This window comes from Primulina tabacum, chromosome 9 (assembly GCF_025594145.1).
Source record: "Primulina tabacum isolate GXHZ01 chromosome 9, ASM2559414v2, whole genome shotgun sequence".
Lineage (NCBI taxonomy): Eukaryota > Viridiplantae > Streptophyta > Magnoliopsida > Lamiales > Gesneriaceae > Primulina > Primulina tabacum.
This window is the reverse complement of record NC_134558.1, coordinates 32,451,136-32,466,418: the sequence shown is the minus strand read 5'-3', so window position 1 is coordinate 32,466,418 and position 15,283 is coordinate 32,451,136. Positions and strand designations below refer to the sequence as shown.

At 33.6% G+C, this 15,283-nt stretch overlaps 3 protein-coding genes across 7 annotated transcripts; 1 reads left to right on the top strand and 2 right to left on the bottom strand.

Moving 5' to 3' along the window:
- Positions 1–1,450: 1,450 nt before the first annotated feature.
- LOC142555271 (putative WRKY transcription factor 3) lies at positions 1,451–4,914 on the top strand. Its single transcript, XM_075666055.1, has 4 exons — positions 1,451–2,022; positions 3,064–3,680; positions 3,767–3,925; positions 4,302–4,914. The coding sequence occupies exons 1-4, from the start codon at positions 1,588–1,590 to the stop codon at positions 4,579–4,581; spliced, it is 1,491 nt and encodes a 496-aa protein (XP_075522170.1). The 5' UTR covers positions 1,451–1,587; the 3' UTR covers positions 4,582–4,914.
- Positions 4,915–5,073: 159 nt separating this feature from the next.
- On the bottom strand, positions 5,074–5,820 carry LOC142504406 (uncharacterized). The gene has a single exon (XM_075617279.1). It carries the CDS (start codon positions 5,818–5,820, stop codon positions 5,074–5,076), a length of 747 nt encoding a protein of 248 aa, XP_075473394.1.
- Positions 5,821–6,232: 412 nt separating this feature from the next.
- LOC142555270 (uncharacterized) lies at positions 6,233–10,141 on the bottom strand. Of its 5 annotated transcripts, none has more exons than XM_075666054.1 (10): positions 9,786–10,141; positions 9,157–9,528; positions 8,770–8,856; positions 8,242–8,685; positions 8,019–8,160; positions 7,769–7,931; positions 7,556–7,681; positions 7,169–7,363; positions 6,881–7,023; positions 6,233–6,585 (listed from the first exon to the last, which is right to left on the bottom strand). In XM_075666054.1, exons 2-9 carry the CDS (start codon positions 9,431–9,433, stop codon positions 6,916–6,918), a joined length of 1,542 nt encoding a protein of 513 aa, XP_075522169.1. In that variant the 5' UTR covers positions 9,434–9,528; positions 9,786–10,141; the 3' UTR covers positions 6,233–6,585; positions 6,881–6,915. The 5 variants fall into 5 exon arrangements, with proteins under 5 accessions (XP_075522169.1, XP_075522166.1, XP_075522165.1 ...); XM_075666051.1 differs by having other exon boundaries at positions 6,881–7,003; positions 8,770–8,853; positions 9,786–10,127; XM_075666050.1 differs by having other exon boundaries at positions 6,881–7,003; positions 9,786–10,125.
- Positions 10,142–15,283: the final 5,142 nt, after the last annotated feature.

Genomic DNA, 15,283 nt, shown 5'->3' with positions numbered 1-15,283 from the left:
AATGTCAAAGCTGCCCCTTTCTAATCTTGATTTAAATTAGTTCATATGCCCAACCACTATCGACGTAACTACGTTAGGAATTATGTTGTCCAAATTTACACACACACACACACACACACACACATATATATATAATATTTATTTATTTATTTATTTAATAAAGAAATTTGTTCCTAAAATTATAATTTAAATTGTCAACTTTCATTTGTCGAGCACACTCACTTGTTTTTAATTATGGAAAATTAAAATAAAGTCTTCCAATTCTTAAATATAAGAAGAGAGGTTAACAATTTTGAATATTCCATGAAATCAAAATTTACTTTTCATTAGTATTTCACCTTTTTTACTTTAATTCCAATTCTAAAAGGAATAGGTCTTTTGTGACGGTCTCACGAATCTTTATCTGTGAGACGAGTCGACACTACCGATATTCACAATAAAAAGTAATACTCTTAACATAAAAAATAATATTTTTTCATGATTGTCCAAATAAGAGATCTGTCTCACAAAATACGACCCGTGAGACCGTCTCATACAAATTTTTATCTTCTAAAAAATGTTCTTTTTTTAAAAAAATAATAATCACGAATATGTATATATACACACATATACGTATATGTATGAATAATGTTTTAAAAATCCATAAAGTTGGTTCCTGCTTGAATATATTACATTGTACGCAAGATTAAATTTGGAAATACATATTCGACTTACATTTTGAAATATGCTAAATTCTTGTAAATTCATTTTAATTAGAAATTTTACAAAATGTCAATTCACGTCTTATTTTGTTCGATCCTAAACTTAAGCATCGCCACAAGTGTTGATATAATAATATACTATAAGTCACATTTGATTTTCCATATCGTGGAAAATATAATCCTATTATCACATAAATCAAGTGTATTATATCTATTACATTTATGTGCGCGGATATATACTTAATTGAATGACATTTCATCAATATTTATAGTAAGTATAAAAGGTAGGTATGCAACAGTCTCAATGAGTTTTCAGATGAGTTTTCAGATGTTACACACCTACCGTACATACTTATGTGATCATCGATGATATGTCACTCACCCAACTCACCCATTAGATTAACAATTTTTCTATGTTTCATAACATCCAATAAGTGAGTGACATCTGATCGATGCTCACATAAATATTCACGTTAGGTGTGCAATATATCAAAACTCTATGCTCATTGAATTATCAATTTTTTTTTCATTACATTCAAAGTAATTCAATATAATTCAATAGGTGGCTGATATTTCATCGATACTTACATAAGTACGTACGGCAGGTGTTCATCATATCAAATCTCTATTTATGTGTGTGTATATATGTATATGTATAATAATAGTAGGGAGTAAAATGTAATATGTGATATCTAGATGTCCTTTCTGGCAATAATACAAGAAAGATTTAGCCAACGCCAAAAAATGGAAACTTGACATAAAAACAGAGGCGACGACTTTTCTGAAAGAGCTCAGACTGAAACACAAAACAGCTTTTCTCTGTGTTCCTACAAACCTTTTCTTCTTGCACGATTGGAGGAACGAAGTCAAAGTCAAACTGAATCATATGGCGGAGCACAACCCCACACCGCCGTCGTCCTCCAATCTTCGGACCACCTCTGTGCGACCTATGGTTACCTTGCCCTCCACGAGCTCGATTGAGAATCTGTTTGTTGGTGGCCCGGGGGTGAGCCCGGGCCCGATGACTTTGGTCTCCAGTTTCTTTGCTGAAAATGATCCCGACGCCGACTGCCGCTCCTTTTCTCAGCTTCTCTCTGGTGCGGTGACATCTCCTGCCGCGGTTCCTGATGTCAGGCAGAGCTTTACTGCGCATCCGCAGCAGGCTGTGGGAGTGGCCAGAGGTGGAAGTGGTGAATTCAGGTTTCAGCAGAGTAGGCCGGCGGGTTTGGCGGTGTCTCCGATGGCGGAAGTCTTTACGATACCTCCAGGTATGAGCCCCGCGAGCTTGCTCGATTCGCCGGGTTTCTCGTCGTATGTACAGGTACTTCTTTAGGCCTTTGATTTTGGTACAAAATTCTTTTATTTAAAAACGATATACGTTTGCTGTGCCTGTGCTTGGCATGAATTTGATTTCAGTTTCGATTTAATAAAGGCTTTTAATTAGTTATTTTATTGGTAAGGGTAGATAGGAGATCAAAAAATCTGAGATAATTTTAGCAAATGATTGAATCTGAAAGGAAAAAAATGAAATAATTTACATGGAATGAAGATCTGGAGATTGGTAAATCTTCTTGATGGTTATCTTGTCGCTAAAGACTTGTTTGACTTTTCTTATGAGCTACAGAAAAATACTGTAACGCGGGAGCATATTGAATTCATGGAAATTTTTGTGTCGTAGGGTGGAACCAAGTATTCTTTTGACAAAATATCGGGAAAGATTTAGTGGAAAAAGTTTCAAGATCAATTAGATCTTTTATTGGGTTGTAAGCAATCATCCTTATTATTGACTTACATAAGTTGTGTGGTATATGTCAGAACATGCTTCAATTTCGAAGATGTATCCTTGTTGCAATCGTGGCATTGGTGTGCCGTTTGGCACTAGGATATTTGGGAGTTGAGGATTATAAGTGGAGGGATGCAGGAATTTGGTTGCAATTTGTTGAGGGTGCCTGTTGTGATCCTGTCCAAAGAATTTTTCTATCTCATTAGATTCTTATGAATTATCTATCGGTCAATGAATCTTTATCTCCATCGACACGTAGATTGAACGTATCTTGATGATTCTACTGGGTAGGAGTGATTTATACTTGGGTGTAGATATTGGAATTTGGGGGATGAGGGCGAAATGGGAGAAGGGGATGACTTGGGATTGACTGAATTGAGCCCGAAACTTGTGGTTCAACCCCTCCGGCCTCCTTATAGGTGTTTGTTAATAGGACAGTAAAATTTGAGTTGTTCTGGGACGATTTTTGATTAGTTTGTCTATAGTAGGTAGAGCTGGTATTTATGTTGATTTTTTGAGGATGTTATTAAGCTTGTCTTGCATGGTGATATTTGTTTGTGATTTACTCGATTGCGTCAGGGCCTATTTGGATCATCGCATCAACAAATCATGGCTCAGATTTCGGCTCAATCGCAGATGCACATCCAACCCCCATACCCATCTTTGTCCTCGGCTCCGGCTTCGTCACTTCTGCATTTGCAGCCACCAATTTTGCAGCAACCAATACCTCATATTTCCGATCCTAACCATATAAAGGAGTTGTCTGATGTTTCTCAGTCTGATCACAAACCTCAGCCTTCTAACATCACCGTCGATAAACCTTCAGATGATGGATACAACTGGCGGAAATATGGACAGAAACAAGTTAAGGGGAGTGAATATCCTCGAAGCTATTATAAATGTACACATACAAATTGTCCGGTCAAGAAGAAAGTCGAACGATCCTTTGATGGCCAAATAACTGAAATCATATACAAAGGCCAACACAACCACGCCCCGCCTAGTAAGCGTGCAAGAGATACTGGAAACCCAAGTTCTGAAACAGGATTCGAAGTTCAAACCGGAAATAACAGGCCTAGGCATGAAGATGAAGTTATTCCAGATCATACATCTGCATCAAGTGACAGTGATGAAACAGGCGAACCTGAAAATAGGTTAGATGGAAGAGATGAAGATGAACCCGAATCCAAAAGAAGGTACACTGTTTTCCACTGGATTATGATCTTAGACTCGATTGTTCTGCATTTCCCCTGATAAGGATTGTCTGACTACACTCATGCAGGAACACTGAGGTCCAGACATCGGAGCAATCATCAAACCATCGTACGGTTACAGAGCCTAGAATCGTAGTGCAAACAACTAGCGAAGTTGATCTTTTAGATGATGGTTATAGGTGGCGAAAATATGGCCAGAAGGTTGTTAAAGGGAACCCTTATCCAAGGTGAAATCTTTTTTCGTTCATTACTTTTAATTTCAAAAACTCTAAATTCTTGTAAAGGGTCGAGCTCAAGAAGCTCACGAGCCCAACATGAAGAAACTTGTGCTTGGGTCCACAAATTAATCTTAAATCCATTAACTGGCTCACAAGCTCTTGAACAACTCAAATCGAGTTCGAGCTTGTCCAGTAAACTCTAGCTTAAAGAATCTTAAGCTCGATTGAGCTATGGTGGAACCTATTCGACTCACCTAACTTGCTTTAGCCTTTAGGACCAATTGAACCATTTTTTAAATGTGTAGACAATTGACCACCTTTTGCTATGCTTCATCCACTTATACCATGTTTGCGGCAACTTGACATAGTTTGCTTATATTTTCAGAAGTTACTACAAATGCACTAGTCCCGGATGCAATGTCCGCAAGCATGTTGAAAGAGCTGCGAATGATCCAAAAGCTGTCATAACGGCTTATGAAGGAAAACACACCCACGATGTACCAGCTGCTAAAACAAGCAGCCATAGTACCGCCACCATGGCCTCTCAGTTAAGATCACAGAATGCTCTAATCAATAGAGCAACATCAAACAACAGTATTGAATTCGGGAGCAACGAACAACATCCTGTAGCATGTCTCCAATTTAAAGAAGAACAGATAACATAGCTTTCTTAAAAATGATACAGAAAAGGATTGGAGAACATGAAAAAGGTGATGATGCAGCAGTGGTTGACTAGAATACTTTCTTGGAGGTCTGTTGTGCAATATTTGAGCTGTGTTTTTTATTCGGTATCGAGCATACAGAAGATACAGAAACTAGGTAATACAAATGGTTTGCACCACAAGATACAAAAAGCATGAGTTGGATAGGGTTGCTTGTATATTTAATGAATAGGAAACATTGCTGTTTGTGCTCTTGTATGTGCATTCTTTGTGTAAATTACAGATATTTTGTTGTGATATTGTTGCATTTGAAAATTAGTTATGGGTTTTTGAATACTCTTTGGTTGTAAAGCCATTTACTCTTTTTTTTAGTCTTGGAGAATGTCAATTTTTCTCCTGTGTTTTTGGCATTACTTTTTTGTGTTAATCTGAATGAAGTTGAATTACATCTAAAATATCATATCTTTTTTTTGACAGAAAAACTTGTAATTTTATTCAAAACAGAGTAAGATCCTCGATTACAAGCTTTACTAACCAAGCAGGAAACTCTCCACAAATCCACACGAAAGGTGAGGGAGAGGAAATAACAAAAGAGGCTAACGAGTGCGCAACACCATTTGCGGTGCGCAAGACATGTTCTAATTTTAAATGGGCATGAGTTGCCAATAAATTCATAATCTTTGTTGCAAAGGCCCCAGTGTATCCAAAGTCCTCTGCTGGACTAGTGACTGCTTGCACTGCCATCAGAGAGTCCGATGTAATCTGGTTTATCCTCAAATTTTGAGTCAGAGTCATTTGAACACCTTCCTCAATTGCAATAAGTTCAGCGGCTACTATAGATGGCGGTTTAGTAATTCGCTTGCCAAAAGCTAGCAATGTCTGGCCCTCGTGATTTCGCACAACACCGCCGATTGCATATCGATTGGAATTGACATTATAAGCTGCATCTACGCCCAAACACAATTGGTTGATTGGTGGTGCTATCCATCGACTAGGTGATGATATATGTTCTCTTCTGCTTGCTGAAATTAGCATTGATGTTCTCGCCTCTTGGTAACCGCAGAGCATGGTCTCGCACCATTTGACATTAATCCCCTCCTTCTTAGAATCATTGTTATGTACTGTTCTAAGTCTCTCCATCCATACTGCATAAGTTCTCGTGGCAAAGAATTCAAAATCCTTTCTGTTAAGTTTGCTTTTCATCCATAAAGTAATATCAAACACCTTCATCATTCGTACCATCTATCTAAAATAACATCTTGTGCGTGCATTTTGTCGGAAATTTGTTCGGTTTAATAAAAAATTGTCGGGACTGTTGCATTGTAATTGGATGGACCAGATATCGAAGGAAAATATCACAAGGATGTGTATCTTCACAATCGAATGGACCGATCGGGTCCCTCCGAGTGGAATACCACTAACAGATGCAATATGAACCTCTAGATCACGATCAAATGGACTTGGTTCAATAGATTTCAAAAAGTATTTTCGCCAATTAGACACTCCCAACCAATAAAAAAACCCATCATTCTACCTGAGCATACTAGTACTTGCATATCTGGTTTCCTTTATAAAGTGTGTTCGAAATTGTCTATTCGAATATCTTGTGATTTATAGTAATACTATTACGATAAGAAAATATGTATTCTAGTAGACAATTATCAAATCCCATGTGCCATAAAATTTGCTTGAGATTGAGATTCTGGCGCACAACTTGTCGAAATGCTTTAAGAAACAGGGACTCGAAAGATAACAAATTAAAGAATCTTGAGGCCCTTGGGTATCAAGAAGTCAAGATTTCCTGAAACTCAACTCCTTGCTTTGGCCCAACATATTCCAGATGATTAATCTGTTTACAATTAGCAACAACCTCTAGTTTTCCCTTTCAGCTTATTCATTACAGAGAGCAGTTGCAAGTGTTGGCATCAGTCCAAGATTTACAAGATCGATCTTGTTTAGTCGAACACAACACAAAACTTTCTCAGGCAGTTCCTCGCTCTTTTGTGCCTGCAAGCCATCAAATCTTGTTGATGATAACAGATATGCAACTCAAATTTTTTATATAATGCTGCAACAAAAGTATCATGTTTGATTATTGTGTCACATAAGCAACCAAACAAGATATCTGACAGTAATTACTAGTTACTACCCTACAATTTTCTGCCAATAATTGCCCCAACTTGCATTTGATGTGAATCAAACGCATGACAATATCGAGGTGGACACTTTACGAATTACAATACAAAGTTATGCAGAATTTAGAGGTAAGAGATCCTTGGAAGATTTATACTCAAAGAATCACCTGAATTGTTAGTCCAAGATCAAATATCCCATTTTTTAATCTTTCTCTAAATGCTTGAAGTCCTTTCCTACATATATAGCTGAACCGATGTATGTCAAGGTCCATCTCAAAGTAATTAGGTCCCTGCAAAAACAAGAGTCAACCTGATGTTGGACTCGAAGCCAAAAACAAGAACCATTATGATGTTACAATTCAAGCTAAAAATTTAACAATATAATTGCTAGAATCTTTCTTTGACTGTTTACTCTTAAGTTTGAAACGAGGATCTATACCGTTTTAAAAAAATACCTTGTAGAAAGAATGCTGGGGACGTGAAAGCACCGGTTTATCCTTGTATGCTTGCACAAGCTTCCTTTCTGCAGAACTCAAGCCAAGTTCTTCAGGATTTATGGCATTGACCATTATCTTTAACCTTTCTCTGTAAGGGACTACAGACTCCTTTGGAAATCCCTTCACCACTTCCATTTCATTTTTAACAAGTTTCTGTATTAATTTACCAAGTTAAAACAGTCAACAAAATTTTGCAACTGTGCCAGAGATCATTCTCGCGCTAGCCTTTCTTATAAACATTTTAATGAAGGCATAAAACTTGGACAAACATAAGTGTTTAGAGTGATTATCAAAACAACACTAAGGCGAATCATAAATTTTTGTGTAGGAGTTGATCTTTAGTACCTTTATACTTTCCACAAATAAAGGAGAAGTTTCTTTCTCAAAATTTTCCAACAATTTGAAATATATCACAAGGTTTATCCCTTCCCCATCACTATCTCCATACATGGTAGCAGGATAAGCAGGAAGCTGCCACAAAAAACATCAGAAGTTGACATGTATTTTCTTTGACTACATGCAAAACTTTCAAAGTCAAAGATATAAATAACTCTTTGCCTGTATGTTAACGATGAGTATTGAAGGTACTTCACATTCTGATCCGAGAAAGGGTAGTTCAACGTGCTGCGCAATGTGATGTATCTTCCTAGGGGAGGCAAATAAATCAATGCCAATAGGAACGTATGGGCTGTGATTGGGAGCAGGACACTTCTTCTTATCTCTGCAGTCAAGAAAGCATGCTCGAATTACCAAGCCATGGAAAGAAAGCTAAAAATCATGATGTTTTCAAAGTTAATTGAAAACACACCTGAAATAATTCTCCCCACGTAGCTGAAAGGCAGAAGGTGGAACAGGGCACCAGCAGCATTGATTTGGCTTCTCTTCCAATGAGACTGGAATTAGGAAACCTGCTCTAGGATGATCTAAACACCTCTTGGAGGAACCTGTAACTATACTCATATTAATTTAATTCGGTCATCGTATTTGTCATTAAGCATACTGAATAACATTCATGTTACTGGTTATGTTACTTTTATGGAGATCTATCTGACCATGTTCATCATTATGCTTCCTCTTTACAGCAGTCACCATAAATAATGCCTTCTTTCGTATTGATGTTGATCCTGAAAATGCTGGAGCCTGATTTAAGTTCGACACATTCTCTGAAGAACGAAACTGCGTTAATGAATGGTCTGGTTTGCTTTCTTCATGTTTATCTCCGAAATGCTCTAAATCCACTATCATCCTCTTGGTGCAGGTTTCTTCAGCTTTTGCCAGGCATGAATTACGAACAATTTGTTTCTTGTTAATGTCATATTTTACGTATTCTTCACCACTAGAAAAAACTTCGGTTTTACAGCAATCTCTCTTTTGTTGATTGCATCCATTGTCTGTGAAGCATGAGTTGCTTTCATTTTGAGTCACGGGGCTTTTTGATGTTCTCAAGGTTGCACTGTCTAATAATGTGAAACCATCTGCCAGCAAAGTCGAAAAGATTAGCAAATAAGAACTCGATTGGTGGCAAATTGTAAGGGATGCATAAATTTATTCAAAACAACCTCCATCAACGCTAACAAAATCATCTTCAGCATCAGAATCAAGGATGCTTCGAGAATCGAACCATTCTTCCTCTTGCCGTTTTTCTGCTAAAAGAAATCAATAAATATTCTATCAGCTTAACTTTTAACGGGATTTATGAACTCCATTCATCAAGTAGCAAGAAACTTATAACCAAATTTTTCGACAGAATCACAATATAAGTCATGTATTCCTTGTAATCTCTTGTCTGTGCCTCACAGTTCATATCTTTACTCTTGTATTAAGACACCCCAAATTATATAGATGGAAGCTTCAAGTGAATGCTAAATGCTCATAATATGCTAGTGTTCATTCAGCGTTAAAGTCTTAATCAAGAAAATCTCAGATATAGGATTGAGTTTAGGTACCATTTTGGCCAACTTCTTTATGGTTCCTCTGCAACCGATCAGGCGGATGGAAACTGCAATTTGGCACCCGAGATCTCCTGAAGCTCGTCATTTCCCTGTTATCAGTGTCAGTCATAACAAAATCTCGGAAAGTAAAGTCATCACTGTAAACTTCCCCATCCATATTGTGGCCTATCGAAGTTGATGGGGCGACCTTCCTGCGAAACTTGCATGACTTGTACAAGTACTTTGCCTTGGATTTCAGTTTTTTACGCGGCTTTGATGCACAGCCACCCATGATCGTAACTAAATTTCACAAAGCCAAGTAAATGCTTCCCTCATATCAGATACTGAATTCAAGAATTCGGTCGAAACCTTGAATTCCAGGCAGCCCTGTTAGCAGACATGTAATAGGATTTTCCGTTGATGTAAGAAGCCAATGAGAATCAAATACAATCTCTATAATTTTATTTTTATCACCACAAGTCAAAAGAAATGCGAAAATACTATTCTAACAGAAACGTTTACATAGCATGAAAACAGGTCAAGAACTGACGTTTACAGCAAAAACATTTATCATATGCAAAACAAAGTCACAAGCCTGAACTGATCAAGTTCAGCAAGAACTGATTATTTCAAATTTGAATTACCTTAGATATCAGAGATGGAACATAATAAAATCAAGAAAACGGATTCTGCTTCAAAAGTAGTACAAAAGTGCTAGCTTCCCATAGCCTTGATGCATCAAATATAATATATGCACAGCACTGCAAAAGAGCCCAAGGGAGGGGGTTGATTAGCTGATGTGAAAGCGTGAGTAGCTTGAAAATTTTCTCAATAAAAGGAACAAGTTCATGAAAAAACACTGCCGAATTTTGACCAAACAACCCACCCGTGAGAATTACTCCCCAAGGCAAAAAAGTTGGCGTCACATATAATTGCAGTTTACCAAAATAATAAAATAAAATAAAATACTTATCAAGAATTGAAACTTGGCCCTTCTCCTCGTGCATAATTTTAACGAACAGTTGGTGTATCATTTTCAAGAATTATACGTAAAAACTATGAATAAATAATATGTCGAGGAAAGGAACTTCAAATAATCAAGTTCTTTGTTCTATGCTTAATTTTTTTTTTTCCAAAATAAAAATTCTTTTAAACTATTCACAATCAAATATAAATTTGTTATTGCCTCTTTATTTAGAAGTAATTTAAAAACCTCTGTTTCATAAACTTTTTTTTATAAAATAAAAACAAGTGCTTTTATATCTAACTTCATACCATATAATCAAGAAAAAAAATGGAAGTGTTCATACACCATTTTGGGCTACTCATTGGAGATGTAGAGTTGTCAAAATGAGTTGAATTCGTCTCGTCTCACATTACGGGTCTGCTTGTCCTTGCCATTTTACGTACATGATTTGCTCAGTATGATTTACTTAACTAATGTGGTTTGAAATATATTTACTCAGTGTACACCAAAAGATAGCAGTTGTGAATTTTTATATCATAAAAATAAATAGAAGTGTTTATACCAGACAATTATATTTAAAAAATTTTGATATATTTTTAAATGAAGTAAGTTAATATTAAATTTAAAGTAGGAAGACCTTACTAACGCACATACAATAAAATGTCAACCAGATACCTCAATGATATCTTCAAATTCGTTACATTTATATACTCGTTACATTTATATATTGAAAATTCGACATGTCCCATCAAACAATCGATATTTAAAAAAAAATATCGAATTTATATACTTATATTTTTAAATTAATAATGAAATTTTAAATCAAGAAATGCATTATTATTTTTTTAATTGTTTAAAAAATCACTCTTCAACTCACAGACACATAAATAAATAGAAATTAATTTAAGGACCTTGGTTGTCAAATCAGTATTAAACACACAGACACATTAATAAATAGAAATTAATTTATGGACCTTAGTTGTCAAATCGACTTAATTTAATGTCAATTAAGTTAACATGACAGAGATGTTTCAAATGAACGTCTCAATTTAATTATGTTGACATCTTTGGTTAATATAAATTTTTTTTTATAAATTTATCGATTCAAACACAATCTTATACAAATATTTTTTAATATTATTTTAATTTTTGTGATCTTTAAATTGGTTTTATTATGTTATATTATATTAAATGCTAATAAATGGTATCTGATATTAATATTTCACGATTTTCAAAATTATCATAATTAATGTACAAAATGTGGGGGTCCTATACAAATTTATCTTGGGTTTCAAATAATAAATCTATGTCTTAAATATCATCATATGTTATTATTTTATATAGATAATTATGGTATTATTATTTATCTATATTATATGTAATATTTAAGCAATAATCACCAATATACATCTCTTTCGTTTTTTAGTCTCTTGTTTCAAATTTTTTTCTTGGAATGTACAATCATTTTATGGGAAAAAATTTTAAAACTTATTAGAAATAAAAAATTATATATTTATTTTTAAATTTTCAATTTTTTTAACAAAAGTGCTTATTAAAAAATCGATGGATAACACTAATTACGTCTTTGTATTGATCTTTTGAAATTGTTACACAAAAAATATTTTTATATTATAATATACTTAAATTGCTAAAATATTTTTAAAAAAAATTAGAGAATTTTTTTTATTTATTGCGATAATATGAAGATATTAAGTAGCTGACCACTAACTCTTTGTCCCACAAGCATTTTCTACTTACCTACCAATTGAAGAAAATTTGGTTCAAATTAGGCATAAGAATTAGGTCACAGTTCAAAAATCAATTCAATTAACATTTTATGTACTCTAATTGAATTAATAATACAAAGAAAAATTATTTTTCAATTTTAAAAGAGTTCAACGCGAGCACGATATAGTTATAGGCTTTTAGATAGGTTAACCTAATCATGAAGACAACTCACTACTTCATTTTGTTAGCATATATTTAGGTATCAATCAACAAGTATCTTACAAATCAAGAGTAGACGTATAGTCGAGCTGATTCATATTCTGAGTGAAAAATAACGTTTTTTTATGGATCAGGTCGAATATGAGATATGTTTCATAAAATTGAACTGTGAGACGGTCTCATAAGAGTTTTTGTGATAAATTAATATACAGCTAAAAAATGTAATCCAATATGGAAACAATGAGCATTTCAAGTCACATACCATGAGCAAATGAGAAGTTTAGGTCAATTGAAAATTGGAAGTATATGTAAATTTAGTTTGATGTAACCAAGTCAGACAAATTCAATTAAAAATAGAGCCTCGAGTTTTATTAGATAGTATAGTATAGATTAAAGGAAGAATATTTATCAGGATCGATGAACACGATTTGTAAATAAGTTAAATAACCGTGGTAAATACATTCGAGGAAGTCATTTTCTTAAAAAATAGTTGACCAAAGTTAAAATTTTAAGGTTTGTATTTCAGAAGTCACTAATTATGGAGTGTTTTCATTATTAAAACTAATGTTTAACTAAGATAATATGATACCTCAAATTATTTTATTGTAATAAAAAAAATCAGATAAAAAGTTTTTCTTTATATTTTTTTCCTATAAAAAAATAATTCGAAGATTCACATTTAATAAAGTACTTGAGCTAATTCTATTTTGTTGGGCCATAATTATATATTCGATCAGATCAGGCCGTAATCATTCTTTTCTCGATAATAAATGAGTTTTATTGTTCTAGTTCATTGGAAAGTAAATACTTATCCATGATACGAGTCTGTCTTGTTCATATTTAGAGCAAAAAAAATAATATTTTGACATAATAATAATTATTTTTCATGGGTCGGGTGACAAGGTTGGATATGATATCCGTATAAAAAAATTGACATGTAAGAATTTTTATGATTCGTGTAAGCTATAGATTTGCCAAAACAGGTTTATAGTATTTTTTTATTAAATGAAAAATATTACTATTTTAAGTTGATTGGGATATTTTTGTAAAATTCAACCGATGTCACAAATTCGGACAATTAAGAGTCTCACATTTTATATATAATATACATACTATAAATTATAAACATAATAATTTAGTTTTGACGCCTGAAAATGTAATTGAATTTCGCATCCCCCTATTGTCAATCTTCACTGCCTTATGGTCTGTTTAGTTTAAATTCAACTCAATTAGTTAAAAATATTTGACTTTAGTTAAACTTTGATGACTTTTTAAATGGTTGTTATAAATAAGTCTTTACTATATACCAATATGAGCTAGTTGACCTTTAAGGGTTTCCGAATCGTCAGTGATCATGAGTTTGATTTTGCTTACTGATATTTTTTGAATGAACGTCATATCTATTAACAAATAGACCGACAAACTTTGTGGATACCACCTAAAATATTTAAAATTGGTCGTATAAATATGGGAGAGTTCCTCGATTTGATACCAAATCCAATTAAGTAATATGCTGTGCATTTGTTTTTTGCCTAATCATTTTATAAATGTGTGGAGTTTCGAGGATGTTGTTGTACACCCATTTTTGGCTTCCGTATAATGAACAAGAACAGACATTGTCGTAAACAAAAAACAAACCAATAAGCAACTTTTGTTACGCGTCTGAGTTGATGGAGTAGATAAACATTTAGTCAATGATCATAAGTTTGATTCTCTATAAAGAAACTTTTTCGAGCGAATTTGTTGCATTAAAAAAAACTTGTGCGATAGTTTGCTATCATATATATTTGTTTTAGAATAAATATTAATACTTTGTTGGACGAATACCAAATTAAATACATAACATGAGATATATTTTATTTTGAATCGGACATGATTACTTCCTTATAGGACTTGTTTTATTTTAATTTCAAAATGTACGTAAATAGGAGCTTTTTGAAATTCCATGTGTCTATCTACACACAGGATTTCATAAGAAAAGACATCTTAAATCCTCCTACATTTGAAATGAGACCTCGAATCCAAATTTATCAATCCAAACAAAATCTTAAGTTGTGTTTGGGAAGATGAGTTTGAAATCCATAAATTTCGATTATATTTTTATTTTTTACAATGAAACAATAAATCTAATCTTAAATCCTCACATTACTTATTTACATATTAGTAACAGAAAGTAGAATAATTTTCAAATGACATTATTATTGAGTGAACTTGAAATTCATTGTAATTAACATGAAATAATATATAAACATGTGATGAGTAGATTTGAAGTTTATGGTCTTACTTCTCTAAATAAAAAAAATACATTTGAAATCTATAAATTTGAAATCCATAAATCCAAATTATAGTGCATTCTATAGTTATTAGCCATTTTATGTTTTGGCACAAATTTTTTTTTTAATGAAATTACTTCCATTAAATAAGGTAAAAAGATAATATAAGTACAACTGCACTGGACAGCCCCAGCCCCAGGAGAAAAGCTACCATGATTTCGAAACCATGAATATGTTACTACAAAACATCAATAACTGAAATGACACTAAAAATACAACAAAAGCTTAAACTTGTTATTATTGATTGACTTCAACTTTTGGTTTTTACTCTCAAACATAGCACGGTTCCTTGCAGTCCAAACACTTTAAATTGTGGCTGCAAGAGCAACAGTTCTCATCTTATTAAGGATTGAATTTCCTCGATAGACGTCTCGGAAGGCTTTAAGCACAACCGATGATCCCATGGACTTTGTCATGCCAAGCCACTTCCGAACTCCATCCCATATACCTCTTTCATCTAAATATAATTTTGCTTCTTAGCGTTTTCTAAAATTAAAGAACCTTCTCATTTCAAATTTTCGAACGTACACAATGTATGCTTGGATAATTGACTTTATTTCTTGTAAATAATGGTGATTGCCCACCCAACCCACAAGTAAGTCTACTTTAAAAAGAATGGAAAGTTCAAATACACCAAATGGTGGCCCAAACCTAACCTACAATGATAACTATTCATTTACTTAATTATATTTACTTAATAATGTTTTACATTAAAATTTTATTTGTCATACATGGCAAATTATATCATAATAAATACTTTAATTTCCTAGAAATCTCTTACTTCTCTTGTATATTATATAAACTATATTATCCTTTGTATCATAATAACATTCGTGAAACATGCTGATACAGTAGGTTTCTTGTAAGTCAAATAATCAATCTTATCTATTGTTAC

Excerpts from the sequence above, each read along its gene's own strand:
- LOC142555271 (XM_075666055.1), top strand. The coding sequence starts at position 1,588 with ATGGCGGAGCACAACCCCACACCGCCGTCGTCCTCCAATCTTCGGACC. Across the intron at positions 3,681-3,766 it reads GAACCCGAATCCAAAAGAAG|GAACACTGAGGTCCAGACAT; the intron begins GTACACTGTTTT and ends ACACTCATGCAG. Across the intron at positions 3,926-4,301 it reads AAAGGGAACCCTTATCCAAG|AAGTTACTACAAATGCACTA; the intron begins GTGAAATCTTTT and ends TTATATTTTCAG.
- LOC142504406 (XM_075617279.1), bottom strand. The coding sequence starts at position 5,820 with ATGGTACGAATGATGAAGGTGTTTGATATTACTTTATGGATGAAAAGC.
- LOC142555270 (XM_075666050.1), bottom strand. The coding sequence starts at position 9,433 with ATGGGTGGCTGTGCATCAAAGCCGCGTAAAAAACTGAAATCCAAGGCA. Across the intron at positions 7,004-7,168 it reads CCCAGCATTCTTTCTACAAG|GGACCTAATTACTTTGAGAT; the intron begins GTATTTTTTTAA and ends TTGTTTTTGCAG. Across the intron at positions 6,586-6,880 it reads ATCTTGGACTAACAATTCAG|GCACAAAAGAGCGAGGAACT; the intron begins GTGATTCTTTGA and ends GATGGCTTGCAG.